The sequence below is a fragment of the Chiloscyllium punctatum genome, chromosome 6 (genome assembly GCF_047496795.1).
Source record: "Chiloscyllium punctatum isolate Juve2018m chromosome 6, sChiPun1.3, whole genome shotgun sequence".
Classification (NCBI taxonomy): domain Eukaryota; kingdom Metazoa; phylum Chordata; class Chondrichthyes; order Orectolobiformes; family Hemiscylliidae; genus Chiloscyllium; species Chiloscyllium punctatum.
The window spans coordinates 51862672-51877743 of record NC_092744.1 but is presented as its reverse complement, the minus strand read 5'-3'; the positions used below and the strand labels follow the sequence as shown (position 1 = coordinate 51877743).

Sequence of the window (15072 nt, the reverse complement as noted above, 5' to 3'; positions counted from 1 at the left end):
TCCTTTAAGGCATGACATAAAATGTAACTCATTGAACTAATGTTTAATCATGCCTCTTAATTTCTCCTGTGTGGCTTGGTATACATTTCTTTTTTATACTTCTATCCTGGGATATTTTACCATATTAAAGATATTGTGTAAATGCATGTTTTGGTTGCTATATTGTACCTGTAGACCAGCTCCAACTGAAGCAACACAAATACAAAGTGATGCATCTAAAATTGCAAAATAAAAAACATTGAGCAAACACTGAATGCTTAGGCAACAGGTTGATTATATGAACAATGAATTTTCATTTGTATTTAATAGGTATATCATCAATTGAAGGTACTTGAATTTCTTCAAATTGTCAGAAGAAAGCTAGTCACAGCAATTCATGCAACTGCACACTGTTAATATCAGAACAGAATATGTTCAAAATAAAGTATTTATACCCAACTGTATTCTATGTTAATGAATTGTGGTATTGACAATAGAAGAATGGCATTCTGCCATGTTCCCATCAGTGAGAATTAAAGTTGTAATATTTTTTAAAAACACTTCCAGACTTGCTGAAAATGTGAGGAAATAACATTGTAGAAGAGAAAAGGGCTATGTGGATATTAGAGAACAATTGGATAAATAATAGTTAAACATCACACAACACCAGGTTATAGTCCAACAGGTTTATCTGGAATCACTAGCTTTCGGAGCACTGCTCCTTCATCAGGTGGTTGACAACTCCATTTGGCATTCCACTTGCTGCGGTATTCACCACCCCACTCACTGTTCTGTTCATTCATCCCATTTGCCACTCTGTTCACTGCTTTAGTCACTGCTGTGCTCACAACCTCACTTTGCAGTCTACTTGCTGCACTTGCATGCTATCCTTTTGGTTACTCCATTTACTGCGCTGCTTGCCCATCTCACTTGCTACTATAGTTGCCATACCACTTTCCGCTCTGCTGACTGCCTCTCTCACTGCCCTGCCTGCTGCTTCAGTCACTGTTCCATTCATTACTCTCCTGACTGTTCTGCTTAGAGAATGGCAAACAGCGAAGAATCAAGGCAGTGAGCAGCATAGAGGCAGTGGGTGGAGGAACAGGAACAGGCCTGACAAGTGTTGGAGTGAGGTTGTATTAGTTTTGCAATCCCAGGATTTGAACTGAATTAATTTAAAATATTTCAAAATAATCCCTTTTATTGGTTCTATTCTTTGATGCAAGCAGCTAACTTCAGCATTGCCAACAATGATAGCACGGACATTGTACCTGCATGAGTGGTAAGTGAGCCCCCTGAAGTTGTGGTGGCAGCCTTTCTAACATTTCTTTCCAAAAATACTTAATTTATGAGCTGAAGAGATTTGTTGGTTATTATTAACAATAATGTTATTAAAATATTTACACTGATAATGTAAGTAATTCTTGTAATACTTACACTAATAACTTAATGACTTAACTTTCTCTTGCAAATTCAATGTGCAATTAATGTCGAAATGCATCAATTTTATGCAAACTGTAAAAGCGTTAAGTGTGGGAAATTCTTAGAACTAGCCATTTGGATATAGAACTGGCTCAAAGGTAGAAGATAGAGGGTGGTGGTGGAGGGTTATTTTTCAGACTGGAGGCCTGTGACCAGTGGAGTGCCACACGGATTGGTGCTGGGTCCACGACTTTTTGTCATTTATACAAATTATTTGGATGTGAGCTTAAGAGGTATAGTTAGTAATTTTGCAGATGACATGAAACTTGGAGGTGTAATGGACAGCGAAGAAGGTTACCTTGGATTACAACGGGACCTTCATCAGATGAGCCAATGGGCTCACGGGTGGCAGATTGAGCTTCATTTAAATAAATGCGAGGTGCTGCATTTTGAAAAAGCAAATCTTAGCAGGACTTATACACTTAATGGTCAGGTTCTAGACAGTGTTACTGAACAAAGACACCTTGGAGTGCATGTTCATAGCTTCTTGAAAGTAGAGTCACAGGTGGATAGGACAGTGAAGAAGGCGTCTGGTATGTTTTCCTTTATTGTTAAGAGCATTGAGTACAGGAGTTGTGAGGTCATGTTGTGGCAGTACAGGACATTGGTTAGGCCACTTTTGGAATATTGCATGCAACTCTGATCTCCTTCCTATCGGAAGGATGTTGTGAAACTTGAAAGGGTTCAGAAAAGATTTACAAGGATGTTGCCAGGGTTGGAGGATTTGAGCTACAGGGAGAGGTTGAATTACACTGGGGCTGTTTTCCCTGCAGCGTCGGAGGCTGAGAGGTGACCTTATAGAGGTTTATAAAATTATGTGGGGCATGGATTGGATAAATAGACAAGATCTTTTCCGTGGGGTGGGGGAGTCCAGAACTAACGGGGATAGGTTTAGGGTGAGAGGGGAAAGATATAAAAGAGACCTAAGGGGCAAACATTTCGTGCAGAGGGTGGTGCGTGTGTGGAATGGGCTGCCAGAGGAAATAGTGGAGGCTAGAACAATTACAACATTTAAAAGGTAAATGGGTATATGAATAGGAGTTTGGAGGGATATGGGCCGGGTGCTGGTAGACGGAACTAGATTGAGTTGGGATGTGTTGGACCGAAGGGTCTATTTCCGTGCTGTACATCTCTATGACTCTACAACTCTATGAGCTAAAGATGGTTTGGTGCAAATCAGGCAGAAATTTGTAAATTTTTAATAAAGCAGAATATTTATTCTTAGTTTCAGTGATTTATTTTCTGGTGTTACTTTAAAAATAATCAGTCTCTTTTTTTACGAAGATTTTTGTCAACGCTAATGTCTTCCAGCTCCTCAACTTACATCAAGATCCTCATCAGTGTATTTCACTATCCTTTCTCTTGTGCAGACAGATGTATGCAGTCCTCTATTCCTTCTCCTGTATATCTGATGTAGAGAAGCAGTGACTTGTAAACAGATCTGCTAAAAGTGCTTTTAAGAGCAAGGATCCAACTAAAAGACATCTGCTTTACATTGCCTTTTTCATCTACAGCATGTTGTTCAGACTCTAAGTAATGTGTATCCCACTTTTTCTCACTCTGAAAGCAGGCTTTTATCATGAGTCCATGTTAGTTTGAGTTTATGTTCTGAAGGCTTTCTGAGCAATTTTAAGCTCTACATACTTTAGGCTTTAATGTTTTTAATGTGAGTAACAGGTACAATAGATAGAATATTGTTGAGGTGTTCGGATCTATTTCTTTTTGTGGAACCCGTCAAAACACAAGAAAATCATACAGTGAGGCAACCAGCAGGCCTTCCCCTAGAATCAACTCCTGGGGCTATCAACAGTAGGAAAATTGTATTCCAGCACAATCTGCAACCTCATGGATTGGCATACCCCTCACTCAACCATTACCATCAAGCTAGGACAGTAACCCCATTTCAATGGAGAATGTAGGAGGGCATGCCAGGAGCAGCACCAGCAATATTTAAAAGGGAAGTTTCAAGCTGATGAGTTAAGCAATGCCACAACCAATGGATCTGATCCAAACTCTGCAGTCCTGTCACATCCAGTCATGAATGGTGTTGGCCAATTAAGCAATACACCAGAGGAGGAAATGCCACAAACACCCTCATTCCCAATGATGAAATAGACTAGCACATCAGTGCAAAAGATAAGACTGAAACATTCACAACAATCTTCAGCCAGAAGTGTCAAATGATGATCCATCCTGGGCTCCTCCAGTAGTCCTCAGCATTACAGATACCAGTCTTCAGCTAATTTCATTCACTCCACATGATATCGAGAAATAGTCGGAGGCATTGAATGCTGCATAGGCCAAGGGCCGTCACGACATTCTGGCAATAGTACTGAAGACTTGCACTCCATAACTTGCTGCTCTCCGGGCCAAGCTGTTCCAATATAGTTGCAACACTGACATCTCCTCAATAATTATCAGCCCATCAGCCTACTATCGATCATCAGTAAAGTGATGGAAGGTGTTATCAACAGTGCCATTAAGCAGCACTTGCTCAGCAACAGCCTGCTCAGTGATGCCAGTTTGGGTTCTGCCAGGTCCACTCAGCTTTTGACCTTATTTCAACCTTGACTCAAATATGAACAAAAAAGCTGAATTCCAGAGGTGAGACGACAGTAACAGCCTTTGACATCAAGACAGCATTCAACTGAGTATGGCATCAATGACAATCAGTGAACAAGCATTCTGGTGGAAGGTGTTATATCTGGCACATAGGAGGATGGATGTGGTTGTTGGAGGTCAATCATCTCAGCTCTAGTACATATCTGCAGGTGTTCCTCAGGATAGAGTCTTGGTACAATCATCTTCAACTGCTTCATCAGTGACCTTCTCTCTACCTTGAAGTCAGGAGTGGGGATACTCGCCTTTGATTGCATAATATTCAGCACCATTCATAAATGATGTGGAGGTGATGGTATTGGATTGGGGTGGACAAGGTTGAAAAATCACACTACACCAGGTTACAGTCCAATAGGTTTATTTGGAAGTACGAGCGTTTGGAGTGCTGTTCCTTCATCAGGTAGATAGTGGAGCTGGATCATACAACACAGAGTTTATAGCAAAAAATCATAGTGTCATACGACTGATGCAATATACTAAACAAACCTAAACAATCCTGCTCCACTAGCTACCTGACAAAGGTGCAATACTCCGATAGCTTGTACTTCCAAATAAGCCTGTTGGACTATAACATGGTGTTGTGTGATTTTTGCATACATTCATAAAAGAAGCAGTCCATGTTCAAATGCACCATGATCTGGGCAATATCCAGGCTTGGGTTGAAAAGTGATAAGTAAAATTCATGCCATACAAATGCCAGGCAACAACCATTTCAAATAACAGTCAATCTAAGCAACACTCCTTGACGTCTAATGGTGTTAGAATCTTCAGAAGGGGACTGATAATTATTGAAACTTTGTCCAGACTAAGGTGGAAATTCAGAAAAAAAATCGATCAAATAACAGTTTATATCAAACAACACAGGTATTAACAAAACAAAATGCCAACGCATATGTCAGAAAATTGCCAGAGGGGGTGTTGTGCAGAAGAAGCATGTGGGTGAAGAAGAACAGTGAAAAATGGCTAAGCCTTTGAGGTGGTCTGAAGGAATGACTTTTATTTATATAGCTCTGATCCAGGCATATAGTAATTGATGTTCTAAAGAGAAAAATGATTGCCAACTTGCATTCAGCAATATCCTGTGAATAACAATGTGATAAATGAGCTCCTAATCTATGTTCTCACGATTCATCAGAATACAATAATCACTCCGCTCTCCTTCAAATAAATACACATAACATGAAAAGGAATACTTAATCAAATACCTCTCTGACTTTGGTATTTTGTGGTCTACTGCAGTTATTTACAACTTTTTAATGTAGATTACGTAAACATTAAACCTAATATCAGCATAAATCACAATGACTAAGAAAGTTCTCGTCAAAAACTGAAGACTAGTTATAGCGATGTAAAACTTGAGCCCACAGCTTTCACCTAAGTAGATCGAGCGCAATTACAAATATGTTACATAAAAATTGTCACTTCGCTTTCTTCTTGTTTCATTACATTGTAAGGCAGTCTATAGGAGATTAAAAATTGTACAACACCAGGTTATAGTCCAACAGGTTTATTGGAAACACTAGCTTTCAGAGCACTGCTCCTTCATCAGGTGGTTGTGAAGTATAAGACTGTAAGACAGAAGTTATAGCAAAAGTTTACAGTGTGATGCAACTGAAATGATATATTGAAAAAGACCTGGATTGTTTGTTAAGCCTCCCATCTTTTAGAATGACCATGTTGGTTTCAGTTCTTTCATATGTGAACTTTAACAATATAGGTGCCATGTCAGCTCAGATAATACATTGAAGGTGTGAGGTTAAAGTCTGTCCATCTGTGCCCCAATGTTCAGACTGATTTTATTTCTAAAAAAGGGATTTACAGAATCTTACATGGATTCATGCAGCTTTTGAGTAAAATAAAATGCAATTCTGCAAGTACAAATTCACCCCACGAACTTGTGTGTGTGTGTGTGCGCGCACACATGCATGTGGGTGGGTGTGAGACAGTGTGTAGTGCAGTGGGGTCACCTGTAGTGTGACATGAATCCAAGGTCCCAATTCAGGCCATCTCCATGGGTACCGAACTTGGCTATCAGCCTCTGCTTGGCCACTCTGTGCTGTTGCTCATCCCAAAGTCTGCCTTGGAGGATGGTCACCCGAAGGTCTGAGGCTGAATGTCCTGAACCACTGAAGTGCTCTCCACCTGGGAGGGAACACGCCTGGCTGGTAATTGTCGTGTGGTGTCCATTCATCTGTTGCTGTAGCCTCTTCTCGGTCTCGCCAATGTATCGTGCCTCAGGGCATCCTTGCCTGCAGTATATGAGATAGACAACATTGGCTGATTCACATGAGTGCCTGCTGCGTACATGGTGGGTGGTGTCCCCACATGTAAAGGTGGTATCCGTGTCAACACTCTGACAGGTCTTGCAGCATCTGCCATGACAGGGTTGTATGGTATTGTCTTGAAGACCAGGCAGTTTGCTGCGAACAATGACCTGTTTGAGGTTTGGTAGTTGTTTAAAGATGAGAAGTGGAGATGCGGAGAAGGTCTTGGCGAGGTGCTCATCCTCATTGATAATGTGTTGCAGGCTGCGAAGAACATGGCATAGTCTTTTGGCTTCTGAGAAGTTCTGGACAATCCTTCGTTGCCTAATTAAATCCAATTATTGACAATTAAATACAGTTAAAAGCTTTTTCACTGTTGCCATGATCCAGCGCCATTTTGAATAGTTTAAAATAAGAAAAAAATAGAAAGATATAGTTTAAAGAGAGTCAATCAATTCTGAGCTAGCTCAGCGTCAGCAAGTCTGCACTGCCAACCTTTCTTCATCACCTCATTCCTGTCTATATGAAATCCAACTAACACTGACGTTGCCACTCTTCAGGTGCCATCTTTCACCACTGGGCTGATTCTGTTCCACCACCACCTCTCTGCTGCGTGCGTAATACCCACCAATGTCAGAGTTGCATCTCTCGCTGCTGGGCGCACCTCAATAATGTCGCCATGATGCCCTTCCACCAGCAGAACCAAATCCAGTCAACAACAAAGTCACCTCAGGCAACACCTTTCACTCCTGGGCCTCCCGCATTGACATCACCTCCACCAATGTAGCAGATTCCATTGCCACATTCTGCCCTGTTGTGAGGTGTTTTACTTGTGGAATGAGAGAGACAAGTATTAACGAACATGAAAGTGGGCAGCACGGTTGTGACTTTTTGTATGGGGTGGGGAGGAGCGTCCCAAGCGAGAGAGCAGGAATGTGTGAAGGACAACAAGTGAGGGAAGATGGTGCAGGCAATAGTCAGCGTGATAGATAGAGCATGAGCGTCGGCACGGATAGAGTAAGTGTAAGGTATTGAAGAGAAAAGATTGGCAGTTACGTTGGCCAAGTGGAGAACGTCATTCATCTTCTTCTTATATTACGATGCTTTCCTCCAGATGGTTGGGACTGCACTGACCTGGGTAACAACTTCAGACCATGATCGAGTGTTGTGGCCTTCACTGCCAATCCTGCAGGCTCTCCAGGGCTACCAGGTTCCTGTTCACAAAGTGAGGTGTCAGGTTTCCTTGTTTGCTATGCTGGGGCAAAGATCAGGAATTGCACAGGGCTGTGCTATTTGGCCTTCTGAAGATTCCAAGATATCATAGCAGTAGCCAGTTGTTCCAAGTATAGTGCGTGGTAGAATGGGGCTAGAATCAGGTGAGGAAGCACAATAGGTGCATGCAGGTAGATAATTAGGCAAATTTGGTAAAGCACAGCACAAGATCTCATCAGGTCTCATGGAGAAAAATTCTATGTCACTTGATGAAATTGAGACTTAGTCAAAAAACATAAGATTCAGTCCAATGCAACTGATGCCATTTGCACAAGGAATAAAAGGTAAAATGCTGTGTTAACTTGATACAGGTTTAGCAATCCAGATGGCCATCGAAAAAGCTTCTTAAAGTATCAACTAGTGGCTTCTCAATTGCCCACTTTATTAATCCATAGATTGAAAAGGAATAAGGGATAAGGATTAGATTTGTTTAAATACTACTAAAAGTAACAAGAATCCATTATCACTCAATCTAATAGTTTAAATTACAGCAGTTAGCATGATTATTACAGTAATATTACAGTCTGTTCCTGTGAAATAACTTGATTGTGCAACAAAGTCACTTGGTGATCAATCTCTCTGGAATACATTATGCAATATTTGGTATATAAATAAATGAGTGAGTCAAGAACAGTAAGAATTAAATCAATGTCACTCCTGCAACATATTGAGAGGAAATATGAATGTTGGAGAGAAAAAAATGCATTCCCTGTATGATACCCAGGTGCATGTATTTGAAATCTTCCTGGTTTTTCATTACTTTATTCTTTTTATCATTTTTTGTTTGGAGCTGTAAACTCTGATCTGACAGTTGAAAGTTTACCTCTGGATTGTTGACAGCAGCTTGCGTTAAAAAAAGAGAACAAACAAGCTGTTGATTGCTTTTGAGGCCACGCATATATGTTAATTGTGAGCTGATTTTTTAAAAAAGTGCTCTAAAGACGCTTCAACTGCAGAGAGGTATCATTCTATAACAGATGGTAGATGTTTGAATAGTAAATAGAGCATCATAGGGAGACAACCCATCTAACAAAAAAAAAACAAAGTTTGAAATGGTTTTTGAACTATGTTTAAGTCAGAAATATTGTGTCTACAAAAGCTACGGGACAGAGGTTTGATGGGTCCCTCTTGTCCTCTTATTATCAACTTACTGAGAATACAGAGAATAGAATCTCAGTCTTAAGAATTAAATGAATATTTCTTGGAGCCTACTGGAAGATATTTCTGTGCATCAGAGTTGTCAGAAACTATACAAGATGTAATCCTATATGTTGAAGATACTACATCTCAATTATTTTTCTCTATTTATTTATTCCTTAACTGTGTCTGTTTTTCTGTCTGTCTACGTGTGTGTGGGGTTGGTGGGGGGGGGGGGGGGAGCTAAAATCAAGAAATATTGGGTTTAAATCATAGATATTAATTAGATTACCTTGTGGTTTAACTTTGTTTTGATAAATCTACTACATTATTAATACATTTTTAATCTTTTGCGAACATTAAAAACCTGGTGTGTAGTTTTGTAATTCAGAAAATGTGGTATTGATGATTCAAAAAGTCTAGTTAGAACCATTGGGTCAATTTTGCAGATCATTTTACTATGTTATGAATACAGAGGGAGGGAGGCTGATTTGACTTGGCTGTCTGTCTCCATGTCATAACAAGTGCTTATGTGGCAATCCAAAAGTGCTATGCAAGCCATGCGAAAGTTGCTCCCTTTAAGTAACCTTGTGTGCACAGCCATACATAAAAGGGGACCATGTACTGAAATAAATCACTTTTGCACTCCAAGAGATATTTAGAGCGAACGTTAAACAAATACAAGAAAAATCATGATTCCAAAAGTCAATGCTGGGGGGCATAATATTTCTTGGATTCTTCCAGCTGTCATAACCACTGAATGTGATGGAACAAGACAAAACTACTCAACAAAATGAGCTGCAATCATTTTCTAGGAACGTCGACCACAAGAAGCAGAACTTTTCTGTTTTTCATTTTGGTTATCAAGTGGATACATAATTAGAAGCTTGCCATAGAGTCATAGAGAAGTACAGCATGGAAACAGACCCTTCGGTCCAACCCGTCCATGCCGACCAGATATTCCAACCCAATCTAGTCCCACCTGCCAGCACCTGGCCCATATCCCTCCAAACCCTTCCTATTCACATACCCATCCAAATGCCTCTTAAATGATGCAATTGTACCAGCCTCCACCACATCCTCTGACAGCTCATTCCATACACGGACCACCCTCTGCGTGAAAACGTTGCCTCTTAGGTCTCTTTCATATCTTTCCCCTCTCACATTAAATCTATGCCCTCTAGTTCTGGACTCCCCGACCCCAGGGAAAAGACTTTTCCTATTTATCCTATCCATGCCCCTCATAATTTTATAAACCTCGATAAGGTCACCCCTCAGCCTCCGATGCTCCAAGGAAAACAGCCCCAGCCTGTTCAGCCTCTCCCTGTAGCTCAAATCCTCCAACACTGGCAACGTCCTTGTAAATCTTTTCTGAACCCTTTCAAGTTTCACAAGGAGACCAGAAATGCACACAATATTCCAAAAGTGGCCCAACCAATGTCCTGTACTGCCACAACATGACCTCACAACTCCTGTACTCAATACTCTGACCAACAAAGGAAAGCATATCAAACGCCTTCTTCACTATCCTATCTACCTGTGACTCCACTTTCAAAGAGCGATGAACCGGCACTCCAAGGTCTCTTTGTTCAGCAACACTCCCTAGGGCCTTACCATTAAGTGTATAAGTCCTGCTAAGATTTGCTTTCCCAAAATGCAGCACCTCGCATTTATCTGAATTAAACTCCATCTGCACTTCTCAGCCCATTGGCCCATCTGGTCCAGACCCTGTTGTAATCTGAGGTAACCCTCTTCGCTATCCACCTGCAATTCTGGTGTCATCTGAAAACTTACTAACAGTACCTCTTTTGCTCGCATCCAAATCATTTATGTAAATGACAAAAATTAAAGGGCCCAGCTCCGATCCTTGTGGCACTCCACTGGTCACAGGCCTCCAGTCTGAAAAACAACCCTCCACCACCACCCTCTGTCTTTTACCTTTGAGCCAGTTCTGTATCCAAATGGCTAGTTCTCCCTGTATTCCATGAGATCTAACCTTGTTAATCAGTCTCCCATAGGGAACCTTGTCCGAACACCTTACTGAAGTCCATATGGATCACATATACAGCTCTGCCCTCATCAATCTTCTTTGTTACTTCTTCAAAAAACTCAATCAAGTTTGTGAACCATGGTTTCCCATGCACAAAGCCATGTTGACTATCCCGAATCAGTCTTTGCCTTTCCAAATACATGTACATCCTGTCCCTCAGGATTCCCTCCAACAACTTGCCCACCACCGAGGTCAGGCTCACCAGTCTATAGTTCCCTGGCTTGTCTTTACCACCCTTCTTAAACAGTGGCATCACGTTTGCCAACCTCCAGTCTTCCGGCACCTCACCTGTGACTATCGATGATACAAATATCTCAGCAAGAGGCCCAACAATCACTTCTCTAGCTTTCCACAGAGTTTTCGGGTACACCTGATCAGGTCCTGGGGATTTATCCACCTTTACCCATTTCAAGACATCTAGCACTTCTCCTCTGTATATCTGGACATTTTACAAGATGTCACCATCTATTTCCCTACAGTCTATATCTTCCATATCCTTTTCCACAGTAAATACTTTTGCAAAATATTCATTTAGTATCTCCCCCATTTTCTGTGGCTCCACACAAAGGCCGCCTTGCTGATCTTTGAGGGGCCCTATTCTCTCCCTAGTTACCCTTTGTCCTTAATATATTTGTAAAAACCTTTTGGATTCTCCTTAATTCTATTTGCCAAAGCTATCTCATGTCCCCGTTTTGCCCTCCTGATTTCCCTCTTAAGTATACTCCTACTTCCTTTATACTCTTCTAAGGAATCATTCGATCTATTTTGTCTATACCTGACATATGCTTCCTTCTTTTTCTGAACCAAACCCTCAATTTCTTTAGTCAGCCAGCATTCCCTATACCTACCAGCCTTCCCTTTCACCTTGACAGGAAGTTACAGCCTGGAATCTAATCGTGGGGTTCAGGGTGGTTTAGAAACAGAATAACAGATAGCTTGTGTTATCATGCTATTGATTCCTCTTACATTTGTAGTGCCACATAACAAAATTAAAGACAGCATGATGGTTGAGTTTATGCCACATGACTAAATAGAATGTGTAAAACCTGGCCATGAATCAGGAGGTATTATGGTCATGTTCCATTCTTGGAATTGAGTACACATTCTGAACTGACAATTCAGTGCAGGACTGAAATGGTATTGCATTATCAGAGGTGCAGTCTTTCAGATGACTCCTCAAACCCAGTTTTCATCTGAAACAAAACTGAAATTGTGAGAGAAACATCTTCTGAAGAAGGGAACTGCACTCAAAGTGTTAACTGTGCTTTCTCTTCAGTGTTGATGCTGCCATTTCTTTTAAATTGCTCCAGTAATTTCTTTTGTTTCAGATCTTTAGCATCTACATTCTTCTCAGAAGTTTGTACTTCTCAGAACAAACACAAGAATGCCTTGGAGAAAGCTATTGGGAAAGAACTGTTCGCTCCAAAAACTACTGGTTAATTCAAGAAAGGCGCAGTGAACCTGTTTGCAGTGAACAGGTTTTTGCATATTAATTTATTTTGCTTGGAACAATGATAAATAATGAGCGAGACTGATTATTTTGTGTTTATTGTTAATCTAGCTGTTAGTGCATACAGAATTGTTCACCAAATTCTGCCCAATCACAGCATCATATTTAACAATAGACATTGCTTTGGGGTTGAGTATGGCTGGGCTGATTGAGTCTACTCTATCCTCTAACTGTACTGGATATCCAAAGAAATAAGCTGCTTGAATCGATTAACCATTCCATGGGATGCATGGTCTGTTTACATGATATTGTACCAGCACTGAAATTGTTGCTTGACTGTGCTCAATTGTGTGGTTACTGGAACATTTTTTCAAAGGAGAGCAAGGAAGCCCGCCATGTTTGTAAGCAGCACTCAGTCCAGTCAGTTAGGACAGCCTTTGCTCTGGAGATCCCAGGAGCGTAGGTTAAGGGCAGCATCTAACACCAAGACTAGATCAGGACGATCAGAGTCAGGATCCTCTCCTCATAATGGTGAGGAGCCAAATGAGTGACAGCATACCATTCATATTGACTCCTTCTGACCTATTATACAATGTTTTGTATCTGCAATGACAGAAAGGGAAGAATTACAGAAGATAATAATGGTTGGTGCAGGTGGGATGCTTTCTTAGTGAGTAGGCTGTGCGAAGGGCAGACAAAAGTGGTGTTATAGGTTGGGGTGGGTGACAGTGAACAAAAAAGATGTTGCATACATTAGTAAGAGTGTTAGAGCATGGGCCTTGGTGGGACATGGGTCCAATAGCAGAGACAGAGCGAGTATGAGGTATCATAGAGACGGAGGCACTACATACGCTGATGGAGTAGAGAAAGACGTTCACCATCTTCCTACAATACTGGAAATTTCTCCTGGTGGTTGAGACTGCTCTAACCCTGGTAACAATCTTGGACCAGTATAGCATGATCTGGTCTCATGGCCTCCACTGGGGATTCTGGGGGAAAAAGAATTTCAAACTGCCAGTGTTTGCCTGGGTACACTTTGGCCTTTTAAATATGCGATCTCCAGTGATTGTGAGTTGTTCCAAAAACAGCACATGGTAAAATGTTGCAGAAATTGGATGTGTTCATTGCCTGAAGGGCTGAAATGCTTATTACTGCATATGGCAAGAAAAATTACTTGGTCTCATGATGAGAATCATTCCACTAAACTCCACATGACAAAATATCATAAGATTCAGTCCAGTGTGTCTGGCTCTATTAATTGCAAAGAAAAAATCTAAACCATTCCTTTTCTCAAACTTCTGTTTGCTGAAACAAAAAATCTATGCTTGCTTGAGGTAGGTATACAAATTCCACATTATTATTAGTTGATTAGAAGATAATGTTATCCATAAACATCTTAATAAATGCATGGCTATCCTATTTAAGATGCAAGTTGTTTACTCACAGTAACAACTCTTTGCAGTGTTCCAATTCTTCTGTAACCTTTTGGAAATTAAGCTGCTGAATCATAAGCTGGTTTTCGAGATCTGTTAGGATCAATAAATGGCAATTTTAACACCATTATTAATACAACTAGAAGGATATAAGCAGAGTTCAAACACAATCATATCCGTCACGTGTTTCCAGTTCACATCTTAAAGCTGTACAGTCACAGAATCATAGAGCTGTACTTCATGGAAACAGACCATTCAGTCTAACTCGTCCGTGCTGACCAGATATCCTAAATTAATTTCATCCCATTTACCAGCATTTGGCCCAAATCCCTCTAAATCCTTCCTATTCATATACTCATCCAGATGCCTTTTAAAGTTGTAACTGTACCAGCCTCCACTACCTCGTCTGGCAGCTTATTCCATACAAGCCCCACCCTCTGTGTCAAAAAGTTGCCCCTTAGGTCCCTTTTAAATCTTTCCCCTCTCACCTTAAATCTATGCCCTCTAGTTCTGGACTCCCCCATCCCAGGGAAAACACCTTGTATATTCACCCTATCCATGCCCCTCACAATTTTATAAACCACTATAAGATCACCCCTTAGCTTCTGATGCTCCAGGGCAAATAGCCCCTGTCTATTAGTCTCTCCCTTTAGTTCAAACCCTCCAAACCTGGCAACATCCTTATAAATAATTTCTGAACCCTTTCAAGTTTCACAACATCCTTCCTATGGCAGGAAGACCAGAATTGAACACAGTATTCCAGAAGTGCCCTAACTAATATCCTGTATAACCGCAATATGACCTCAAAACTTCTATATTCAATGCACTAACCAATAAAGGCAAGCATATCAAATGCCTTCTTCACTATCTTGTCTACCTGTAACTCCATTTTTAAGGAACAATTATCCTGTACTCCAAGATCTCTTTGTTCAGCAACATTCCCCAGGACCTTACCATCAAGTGTATAAGTCCTGCCCTGATTTGCCTTTCGAAAATCCAGCACCTCAAGTTTATTCAAATTAAACTGCATCGGCCCCTCCTTGGCCCACTGGCCCATCTTATCAAGGCCACCTTGTACTTTGAGGAAATGTATTTTTAAAAATATATTTTTGCGACCTCCCTGCTACTTTGGTTGTATAACTAGGCATTCTCCAATAGACTCCAGAACACAAAGTTTGATTGACATCCAGTATGAAATTTGTTTCAATCCACCTATGAATAGAAACAGTATGTATGAACAGACTGTTTCCAATCAGAGGCCAACAGCACTTCAGTATTAGCAGCACCCAATGGTTGCGATGGTCTCTGCTAGTACTAACGTCAGCCTCATAGAAGGATTGTCACTTGAGTCTTAGAAACACAGCTTTGTGGGTAGGCTCACTGGAG

General features: G+C 40.9%; 1 protein-coding gene across 1 annotated transcript in view; it reads right to left on the bottom strand.

Annotated features, from left to right (window-relative positions):
• Window positions 1-15072, bottom strand: part of lekr1 (Leucine-, glutamate- and lysine-rich protein 1) — a 221953-nt gene that overhangs the window by 38645 nt on the left and 168236 nt on the right. The window contains exon 8 of the mRNA XM_072572657.1: window positions 13698-13779. Coding sequence (XP_072428758.1) covers window positions 13698-13779 — 82 coding nt within the window. The remainder of the gene's footprint in view (window positions 1-13697; window positions 13780-15072) is intronic.